Genomic DNA, 10,911 nt, shown 5'->3' with positions numbered 1-10,911 from the left:
CCCTTATTTTTTCCCTTATTTTCTACAAGTTAAATTGCTGGCTCAAAGGTCTGCCCATTTTTAAGACTTCTGATGTGCCAATAGCTGTTTAACCAGTAACAATATCAAACACATCTGTATAAATTCTCCTTTGGAGGAGGTCTGCTGTGTGCCAGGTACTATGTGGGCTTTTTCATTTATTATTCTTTGCAGGTGCACAGCAACCGTACAAAGTAGGTGGTGTTCTTCCCATTTTACAGATGGAGACACAAAGCTTCAGAGAGGTGAAGTGACTTGTCCAAAGTCACATAGTGGTGGAGCTGGGAAGAAAATCTAGAACTGTCCGTAAAGTCAATGTGATGGTTAAATAGTTGTGAACAGAAGGATCTGGGAAGGTTTCTTTTTTTTTTTTTTAATTTTATTTATTTATTTGAGAGAGAGAATGAGAGAGAGCACGAGAGGGGGGAGGGTCAGAGGGAGAAGCAGACCCCCCGCTGAGCAGGGACCCCGATATGGGACTCGATCCCAGAACTCCAGGATCATGACCTGAGCCGAAGGCAGTCGCTTAACCAACTGAGCCACCCAGGCGCCCCCGGGAAGGTTTCTTGAAGGAGGTGGACCATGACCTGGGCCTCATGGGGTGGGCAGAATGACAGCAGGAGGAGTAAGGGTCGGCGAAGGCCATCTGGCAAAGTCTAGAGCCTGAGCAAAGGACATCAGGTGATTACTTACAAAGCTTAAGATTTGTAGGGCAAAGACATTAGCAACGAGCGGGTGAGTCATAGATGGCAGGCAGGGCGAGTCGGGGACAGCTCCGGTTCTTTGAGTCCCGCCCCCGCCCCGCCCTGCACTGCACTGCGGGGTTTGAGGCTCCGCCCCCGTCCAGCCCCTTCTTGACCAGATGCAATCAGAATCTTCCCGCCGAGGAGCGACTCTGGCCCCGCTCCTCTCTTCCGGGTTCTATCCCTCACTTCCCGCCTGGCCCAGGCCCAGGCCTTGCCCGCGTCCGGTTTGGAACAGTCTGACCAACCCGCCGCGCTCTGCTGCGCCCTATGCCACGCCCCCTCCCCTCCTGGTGCAATCAGAATCAGCCTTCCTGAGTCAGCTCAGGCCCCGCCCCTGACCCGTCCAGGCAGTTCTTCTCCCGCCGAGATCACGCCCTGACCACGCCCCTTCGTGGTTTGGCACCCGTCGGCGGGCCGACTGGCTCCGCCCCTCCCAGGCCCCGCCCGGTCAAGCCTCTTTCCGAAGCGGCTCCGGCGGCCGCATCCCTGGCCTCGGCCGTGCGCGCGGAGCTGCAGGTATGGCGGTCTCCGCTGAGGGCGCCCGCAGGAAGGAGCGCGTCCTCTGCCTGTTTGATGTGGACGGGACCCTCACGCCGGCTCGCCAGGTAAGGCCCCGACGTTCAGCAGCTCCCGTCGGGAGTGTCACGCGGACGCTCAGAGGCCGAAAGTGGTGACCCAGGACCGAGTGTGGGATGCAGCGGTACCCCACCCAGGGCCGCCCGCTGGGAGTGATGGGGCCCCGGTCCCCCGTGTCGCAGCCCCCGAGCGTCTGCGCCCACCTTCTGCCCGGGAGCGTCGGGGCGGGTGGGATTCTGGAGGGAGGAGGCTGCGAGCGGGGACCTAGCTTCCCTACCCCCACTCAGGCTTCTTCTCGCCGAAGCCTGGTCCCCGGACGCCCCCGCCTCCCCAGCCCGGGCTCCCGCCCCTAGGACGCACCTGTAGCCCGAAGCTGGCATCTGAGCCCAGGGTTCTAGACAGGGCTCGGCGCGCGCCCTGGCACCAGAGTCGCCATCTAGTGAGAGTCCGGGAGTCTTGGAGCCATACCACCCGACCTTTACAGGCCTGGGCCTAGGTCTGATTTCTCAAGCTCCTCAACCACTTTACCTCCCACCCTCAGTTATGGAGGGAGGTAGGGCTTCTGTACCTTTTTGGATGAGTTTTGGGCCCTGCCCACCTGGAAGTGAGAGTCCCCGGGCCTAGTCTGGTCACTGTGAAGGTATTGTGGCCCAGGGAGGGTGGGAGTACAACTCTTCTAAAGACTTGTCACGGTGTTGAGCCTCCAAATTCTGCTCCATGCTCGTTTTTCTAGCTTTGGATCTCACCCTAGATGAGCCCCTAGACCAATCCTCACCAGCTGGGTACATAAATAAGCAGGCCTCTTTCTTGCCAGCCTTGAGGGTATTCCACCCTCCAGTCGGGCCATAAGGAACAACTGGGATCCCCTAGAACAGGGAGCCATAGGGCTGGGTTGCAGAGCAGAGGCTGATGGGAAGACAGGTCTTAGCCTCCCCTCTTAGGTCCTGAATGCACCCCCCCTTCCCTATCTGAGGGCCCTGGATTAAGTAGGCTCTGGGAGCACAAGGAGGAATCAAGCTCCTCTGCCTCCAGCAGCTCCCAGGGTCCCCAGGGATGGGAGAAAGATGACAGTGGAGGGAGGGTGGCAAGGTCTAAGGCACAGCCCCAACCCCTCCCTCTGACCCTTTGCTCCACTGACCCAACAGCCTGTGCAAGTGTGTTATTGCTGTCCGCCAATGTTAGTGCCGAGCCCTATCCTTAGTGCTTTTAAAGGTTAATTTCGGGGGCCCCTGGCTGACTCAGTCGGAAGAGCATGTGACTCGATCTGGGGTTCCTAAGTTCTAGCCCCACGTGGTACAGAGATTACTAAAACAAATAAATAAATAAAAGTTAATTTTTAATTATACACATATTCATGAACACATTCTCTTGTGAAGAATGAAAACAGAGATGCTAAAGTGCCTTCTGACTACATCAGGATCCCAGGTCCAACCCCACATGACAGGTGGTTGCCTGTCATGTGACTTCCCTCCAGACCTTCGTCTAGATCTGTTTGCTCAGAACAAATACTATGCGGTTTTTGTGAGGCTTTTCTTTCTTTCTTTTTTTTTTTTGAAGGTTTTATTTATTTATTTGAGAGAAAGAGGGAGAAGCGGGGTTCCATCCCAGGACCCCGGGATCATGACCTGAGCCAAAGGCAGCTGCTTTAACCGACTGAGCCACCCAGGTGCTCCTGTTTTGTTTTGTTTTTTTTTAATGAGTAGTATCATACTGTGTGTGCCTTCCTGCAACTTCCTTTTTTTTTTTTTTTTAAGATTTATTTATTTTGGGGGGGCAGTGAGAGGGAGAGAGAGTCTCAAGCAGACTCTGTGCTGAGCAACTTGCTTTTGACAGTTAACAACATGTCTTAGGGGCTCTCCCCTGTTGGAAGCACAGGCCTGCCTTACTCTAGGTGACCACAGTGTAGTATTTCAGAGCACGTATTTACCATTCTCCGGGTGACAAGCCTAGGAGTTGTTTGCAGGTGTTCACTGTGATAAACCATACCTCAGTGAACCTCCACATACACCCAGGCAAGGGAAGTGGAAATTCTGGGTGACGGGGTGCATGCATTTTAAGTTTTCTTGCCAAATTACCCTACAAAGTGGCTGCACCAATTTAGACTCTCACTGGCAGAATTTGACATGGTCATTCCTTATAGGAATTGTCAGCTTTAAATAGCTGAAGGCCTGAAAACGTGGAGTGTAACTCATTAGTTTTCATTTCCTTGGGGAATCTTCATGTGATTAGTCACCAGTTAATTGCTTGTTCGTTTCCAAGCACTCTGGTCGGCTATCTCATTTACTCTTAGCACTGACCACCTCCAGCTGGTTGCTACTTTGATCCCCATTTTATAAAGGGGACAATCACTAAGGCAAAGAAAGCAAAGCCAATTGCCCAAGATCAGCCTGCAACTGAGGGACTTGAGCCAGAGTTTGAATCCATTACATCTCATTTTGAGGTCTGGGTTCTAAACCTTGAGCTACCTCAGATTCAGATGGAACATAGCTTCCTGGATTCTGAGCGCTGAGTGTGGGTTGAGTGAGGTCCCAGACATGCTGACAGCCAGAAATCTTGTGCTTTCCCCACCCCCACCCCCTGCAGAAAATTGACCCTGAGGTGGCTGCCTTCCTGCAGAAGCTGCGGAGTAGGGTGCAGATCGGTGTGGTCGGCGGCTCCGACTACTCTAAGATTGCTGAGCAGCTGGGAGAGGGGGATGAAGGTAGGAGGAGCACCCAGAGCCAGTTCCACAGTCTGGATGGGGGTGGGGGGAGTTGGGGAGGTCCCTGGACCCATGTGCCTTCAAAGACCCAGCCCCGCGTCTGTGGGGCAGAGGAGGCAGAGGGAACAGCCAGATCGCTCCCTCACTGATTCATAGTGAGCGCCGGCCATGTGCCAGGCACCGTGTCAGCTTTGGAGGAAGGGCAGGGAACAAAGCAGGCAGAATCTTGCCCTGGAGAAGTTGACATTCTCAGCTCTCTCTGCTGAGTCTCAGGTGCCCTCTTTAAAATGCGCGCAGTCAGTAATGGTTACCATTATTGAAAATGACCATGTGTTGACTTCTTGTCGTGCATCCTCACAACCACACTTTAGGGTGCGCACAGTTACCGCATTGAACAGAGAAGGATTCTGAAGTCACCCGGGAAGTTGTTTGGGCCCCAGAGCATCTGTTCTCAGCTGAGTGCCCCGTTTCAGCACAATTGAGGCAGATCCCACCAGTTTGCAAACCGGAAACTTTACCAGACTTTCCCCTTTTCCTCACCCCCTTGTGCATTCCATCAGCAAGTCTAGAAATATCTCCCTGTGGGTCCACGTCGGCATCTCCACCGCCCTTCCATTGTCCAGGTTCCCTCCTGGCTGTGCTCCCTGAGCCTCCTCCTCATGCCCCCTCCAGCCACTTACTGTGGCAGCCAGATCTGAAAACTCCCCCATGCAGCCACCCTTGAAGAACAGTGACGGAAGCTCTAAAACAAAGCGGAAGCCCCTGGACCATGGGGCTGTGGGAACAAGTAGAAATGGCGCCCCCTGCTGGGGAGTCCTGGGAGGCTTCCAGAGGAGGGAGCTGGATCTTGGAGGGGGGAGGGGAAGTGAGGGGAGGGCGGTCCAGGCAGAAGGACCTATGTGAGCAAAGGCCCAGAGGTGTGACTGGCTTGCTGGCTTGTTTGAAAAAAAGCTGAAGGTGAAGAGCCTAGAAAAGCAGGTTTAGGATGGAACAAATGGGCTTTGAATGCCAAACCCAGGAGTGTGGGCTTTATCCCTCTACTTGGCTCTGGGTGCTTGGTCTCACACTCCTTCTTTTTTCCTGGCTTCTATGGGCCCCTGAAGTCATCGAGAAGTTTGATTATGTGTTTGCCGAGAATGGGACCGTGCAGTATAAGCATGGACGGCTGCTCTCCAAGCAGGTCAGTGCCCCCCAGGGCCTCAGCCTGCAACACTTTTCCACAGTGGCACAGCCTGTGGTCCCTCTGCCCTGGGCTGGGGGAGGGCCCTGTGCCCCCCGCCCTCAGAGCCCCGTGTTCCTTGCCCAGACCATCCAGAACCACCTGGGGGAGGAGCTACTGCAGGACTTGATCAACTTCTGCCTCCGCTACATGGCCCTGCTCAGACTGCCCAAGAAGCGGTGAGACCCCTCCCAGCCTTGCATCCAGCCTCCCCGCCCCCCCCCACCATCCCAAGCCTTAGGTAGGACAGGGGCAGGTCTCCCGGACGCAACCGGCAGGTGCTGGGGCCCCAACTTCTCAGTGTGTGGATTCTTGTCCCGTGTGAAGTCCAGGGAGGCAGTGGTCCCAGACGGGGCTGGATTTGAATTCAGGGCCGTTCTTCTCTCTGGCTCCCTGCCCTCTCTCCTACCCCCGTTACCACCAGCGGAACCTTCATCGAATTCCGGAACGGCATGCTGAACATCTCGCCCATCGGCCGGAGCTGTACCCTGGAGGAGCGAATCGAGTTCTCCGAACTGGACAAGGTGCCACCAGCTGTGCAACCTTGGGCTCTAGGACCTTGGTCACTCAGCCCCCCTGGGCCTTTGCTTTCTCATCAGCGAGATGGATGGGGCGGGGGGGAATGGTTCTGATTCAACTAATACCCTCTGGGTCACCCACCATGTGCCATGGTCTGGGCACTCCCGTATCTTCCCTACATGGCTGGTTTCCTTCCCTTGGTGACCAGCATCAGCAGCCACCACTTACCTAAGCCAAGGGCATCATTTCGACCTTCCCGCCCATGTGGGGTCCAGCAGTAATTCCTCTTGATTCAGCCTCCGGAGTGGCCTCAAATCTGTTCACCTGTGTGCTCTCCCCCCAAAACCCCTAGTCTGTTCTCCAGCGGGGCCACTGAGAACCTTTTCAAGCATGTCGGCCCCCTCCACTCCCTGCTTACAGTCCTTCCATCGCTCCCCTTGCCAGCTGGGCAATGCCCCAGCCCCTCCGCTGGTGCCCTGAGCCCTGAGGGGTCTGCCCAGCTCGGACCCACCCCTTCAGCCTTCTCTCTGTGCATCTGTTCTTAGAACATACCAGCATTTCTCTTGCCTTTGGGTATGCTGCCCCTACTAAACCTTGACTTGCATTTTGCTTGTCATCCCCACCGCCCACCCTGCTTTTTCAGGGATGGAGTAAGTCCATCCATCCAAGCCTCTTGCCACTGGCCCGTCTCTGGCCTTCTCTCCCCCTTGCTGTCTCTGCTCCAACCACATCCTCCTTGCTGATTCTAGAGATAGCAGATGGAGATAGAGATAGCTTCAGGGCTATGCCTTCCACCCCGAACACACTTCCCTCAGACTCCGCTCATCCTCTCCCCCTTCCCCTCCAGCTCTGCTCAGGTGTCACTTTCTCATTCCATTGAACATGGCACCCCTGCCCCTCCTGCTCCTCTCCTGTCCTATTTCTCCCCAGGCAGCCATCACCACCCTCTAATACACTCTTGTCACCTACTTTTCAAATCTTGGTTACTGTCTGTCTCCCGCACTGAAGCTGTAAGCTCCTTAAGGGCCAGGATTTCTGTGGGTGTTCACTGCTGGACCCCCTGTGCGTGGCACGGGCCCAACACACGGCAAGTGCTCGAGAAATACTTTCTGAACGAATGAAATAGGTGGTGGTGTCGTCCCCATTTTATGAATGAGGAAACTGAGGCTCAGAGAGGGGAAATGACTTGCCAAGGTCACATAGGGAATTGGTGATGTTTCCCTGAGTGGGTGGGACTCTGAGGGATGCTCACCAACCCCCACTCCCATTCCCACTCCATGTCCCAAGGCTTAGGGTGGGCACTGCCCACGGGCATGGAGGCTTTTCTTTTGGGGTGGTGAAGACTGACCATTGGCAGAGAACCCCTCCCACACACATACTGAGAGGTGGCCCCTACTTAGGCCACCCAGTTTCCAATCCCAGCTCCACCTCCTGCTTGCCGAGCAGCCTGGAAAAGTGGCTTTACTATCGTGTGCCTCCGTTTGCACGTCTGTAAAGTGGGGGTGAGCATAGTTCCCATCTCGTGGGCTGTAATGACTGCGCAAGATGGAAGTCTGGCACACGCTGACCCTTCCCGCAGCTCCCAGGGTCTTCTCTTGTCTTTCCGGCTCTTGTTCGCCCCCTTCTGGTATGAGGGGAGGGCACCAGCTTCCTGATCTGTGTGACCTACACCAGCCAGGATCCCATATAAATATTTTATTCCGCTTTAGTCCTTCAGATCCCAAGGGCCAGTAGTCCCCTTCCTTAGAAGAGGACATTGAGGCCATAGGCTGACTAGCTCAAGGTCACAGTGCTGGTGCTTGCTAAGGCTGGACTTGACACATGGGGCTGTCCAGTGGTCAGCCTGGTTCTCCAGAGACAGGAGGTACAGCCATCCTGGGCCGTGTGGGAACATTTATTCTGAGCCTGGGGCACCCTTAACTCTAACCCTGGGCCCACAAAGTAGCCTCTGGTGGGGACTCTGGCCTCCCTGGGGGCCCACCTCCCACCTCTGCTTTTCTAGGAGAAGGAGGGAGGTAGGGTTCATTCATTACCTCTCCATCTTCTCGCCCAGGAAATAGGCTCAGAGAAGTCAGGTGACTCGCCCATGGTCACACAGCCAGGCCTGGAACCCAGGAGGCCTGCCTTTATCTCTCAGATTGGGTCATATCTGGCCTGATAGCTCATGTCCTCCCTGGCCCACTTCAGGCCCCAAACCATTGGCCACTGCCTGCCTCCCTCCGTTCCAGTCCTACCCAACGTGGACTGACTAAAATGCAGTCCTAGGCACTCTACTCCCATGCTTCAAAATCCTCAGTGGCTCTTGGTGCCCTAGGATGTGTCCAAGCTCCTTTCCAGACCGTCCGTGGGCTGACTGTCCCGCCAGGCTCTCACTGCTGCTTCGGGCACAGCGAGCCTGCACTGCGCGAACCTTCCATCCCTGTGGTGCTGGCCCTCCGCACAGGAGCCAAGATGCTGCCCCTCTAGGCCCTGCATGGCTGTTCCGCCTATGGCCCCAGCAGGGCCAGGCCGGGGTCCTTGGCCTAATAAGTGAATGTCTCCTTAGTCCGAGCCTCTAGATACGCTGCGGACTTAGAAGATCCTGCCCGAGGGCTGGGGTGCAGCAGGGGATTCCTGGCACCGCGGAGGCCCCCAGCCCCCTGCACCATGTGGTTGGTCCTGGCTGTGCCCGGCATCCTGCTGACCTCCCTCCGAGCACGCATTGCCACGTAGTAACAGGTCTCCACGTGCTCTCGGCTCCTCATGCTCGTTTCTGGTGTCTGGTTGGCTTTGTTGAGCTGGGGAAAGCCCATCCCCTCAACTTCTCCTCATGCCTCCACTCCAAGGCCTCCTTCAGGTACCTCACCCACACCCCCATTGGCAGGATCCTGCCACTGAGGCTGGATGACCTTGAACAGGACACAGCCATTCCCTGAGCCTCGGTTTCCTCATCTGTAAAATGGGGGTCATGATCTCCACCTGGAAGACTCTGAGCTCCCACCAGCTGTGTGCCCAGCACAGGGCCTGGCACAGGGCAGCCCTCTGAGCCTCAGTCTGCTCCCTCCCCTCCTGCAGAAGGAGAAGATCCGGGAGAAGTTTGTGGAAGCCCTGAAAACAGAGTTTGCCGGCAAAGGGCTGAGGTTCTCTCGAGGTACGTGCATCCACTCATCCCGTGGAGGGTCTGAGAGCCTGGCCCAGAAGCCAGCCCTGGGCCTCACTCCCCAGGCCACGCGGCCCTCCCCAGCGCCTTTAGAAAGCCTTCCTGCCCGGTAGTCCTCCCCACCCAAACCCAGTCCATGCCCTGCCACCCACCCAGTAGTTCAGGTCAAAAAACCAAAGCATCTCCCTCACCCCCTTCCCAAGGGCAGTCTCCTAGCAAGCAAGTCCCAGGGCCCTGCATCCAGAATCCTTCTGGAATCTGACCACGGCTCACACCTCTGCCACCAGCAGCCTCTTCTCAGGCTCTGGCTGACTCCAGCGCAGCCGTCCTCCCACCGCCTAGTGTCTAGAGGGATGCTCCCTGAAAAGCAGACCCTGCCGGACCCCAGGGCCTGCATGGCCTTGCCCCTGCCCTGCCTTCTCTGGTGCTGGGACACTCTGTGCCCTTCTCCACCTTGGGGACTATGTTTGCTTCCCGCAGTTGCTGCTCTGGCTCAGGCCTTGGCTCAGTGTCCCCTCCCAGAGAGGTCTCCCCGGTGGTGCTGGCTGGGACAGCTTCCCTCCCTCTGCCCCACGGCTCTGAGGTGGCCTGGCTTGCCCACTGCCTGTTCTGCCCCCCCGGGACCATAGCTCTCAGTGAGGAGCCTGAGGCTCCCATGCCCTGTGCCTGGCTCTGCGTAGGCAGTCAAGGTTATTGAATGAATGAATAAATGCAGGATCTTGCCCAAGTTCATCCCATGGGCCACCCCTGTGCTCGCCTTGTCTGCCACCCCCTGCAGGCGGCATGATCAGCTTTGACGTCTTCCCTGAGGGCTGGGACAAGCGTTACTGCCTGGACAGCCTGGACCAGGACAGCTTCGACACCATTCACTTCTTTGGGAATGAGACCAGCCCTGTGAGTGTGGCTCAGCCCAGGTGTTTTCCACCCCATATCACCCCCAGGTCAAGGCCAGGACACAGGGCGACAGAACTGTCCCCGGGGAGACTCCCGGAGACCAGCCAGTCTTCCTCAGCCCCATTACACAGATTGGAAGGCTGGGGCTGAGAACTGGCTGGACGCTTGTCCCATGTCACACAGCAAGTCAGGGCAGATCTGGTGAAGGGTGAGAAGGTGGGGGTCTGGGTGGCTCTGAGGGGGCAGGAGGAGAGGCAGCTTTGCAGGGGCCAATGTGGGGAGGGGACCCCATGGCAGGGCACGTGCTGGGCCTTAGCCCAGGGAACCTCCTCCAGGCACCACATGTCTGTGCATCTTCCTGCCCTTCCTTGTGTGCAGGGTGGGAATGACTTCGAGATCTACGCTGACCCCCGGACCGTCGGCCACAGTGTGATCTCTCCGCAGGATACAGTACAGCGATGCCGTGAGATTTTTTTCCCAGAGACAGCCCATGAGGCGTGACCAGGGCCCACACCCGCTCCTAGGGACTTCTAGAGAGCTCCACCCAGGCCTAAAGAGAGCCCCTGGCCCTGGTGTTGGGTGGGATGCCAGGGCCCCTCCTCCTCCGGCTCAGGATGCCTACCTCCTATTACCTGCTGCAAGGCCCACCTCGATGGGGCCAGGGTCCGCGTGGACAACCGTCCCCAGCCGGTCAGCTCCTAGGGGGGCCGGCTCCACCCTCCACCCCGACAGCCCTGGCTACAGCTGCTGCTTGTACTTGTAAACAGAACAGATTTCCGTCTACGCCGGGAGGAGGCCTGTGCTAGTGTTGGTACAAGATAGAGCCCGCTCTGCTTGCCTGTCCCAGGCAGGGCGCAGAGCACCAGGGAAGGTGCGTATTTGCCAGAACTTTCTCTCACAAACATTAAATTTCCTGGAACGAGGAATGGTGTCAGCTCTGTCTGAATGGATAATTGGCCCCAATCACAGATGACATTACAGCCACCACTTTGCAGGTGAGGGAGCCTAGAGGCAGAGTGGGCGGGGACTCCCCTCATCCCCTGCCTGGTCACACAGGAAGTCTTTGATCCACTTGAGGAGAGTGGGCCACTGAAGCCCT

General features: G+C 56.8%; 1 protein-coding gene across 2 annotated transcripts; it reads left to right on the top strand.

The window, feature by feature from the left end:
• The first annotated feature begins 1,187 nt into the window (after positions 1 to 1,187).
• Positions 1,188 to 10,800, top strand: PMM1 (phosphomannomutase 1). 2 transcript variants are annotated; one of them, XM_036072632.2, is made up of 9 exons: positions 1,188 to 1,369; positions 3,924 to 4,041; positions 5,145 to 5,221; positions 5,348 to 5,439; positions 5,685 to 5,784; positions 8,834 to 8,909; positions 9,697 to 9,812; positions 10,191 to 10,275; positions 10,580 to 10,800. In XM_036072632.2, the coding sequence occupies exons 1-9, from the start codon at positions 1,283 to 1,285 to the stop codon at positions 10,783 to 10,785; spliced, it is 957 nt and encodes a 318-aa protein (XP_035928525.1). In that variant the 5' UTR covers positions 1,188 to 1,282; the 3' UTR covers positions 10,786 to 10,800. The 2 variants fall into 2 exon arrangements, with proteins under 2 accessions (XP_035928525.1, XP_035928527.1); XM_036072634.2 differs by having other exon boundaries at positions 1,192 to 1,369; positions 10,191 to 10,738.
• The last annotated feature ends 111 nt before the right edge of the window (positions 10,801 to 10,911 follow it).

This window comes from Halichoerus grypus, chromosome 6 (genome assembly GCF_964656455.1).
Source record: "Halichoerus grypus chromosome 6, mHalGry1.hap1.1, whole genome shotgun sequence".
Taxonomy (NCBI): Eukaryota; Metazoa; Chordata; class Mammalia; order Carnivora; family Phocidae; genus Halichoerus; species Halichoerus grypus.
The sequence above is the reverse complement of the archived record's forward strand: the minus strand, read 5'-3'. Positions and strand labels throughout refer to the sequence as shown.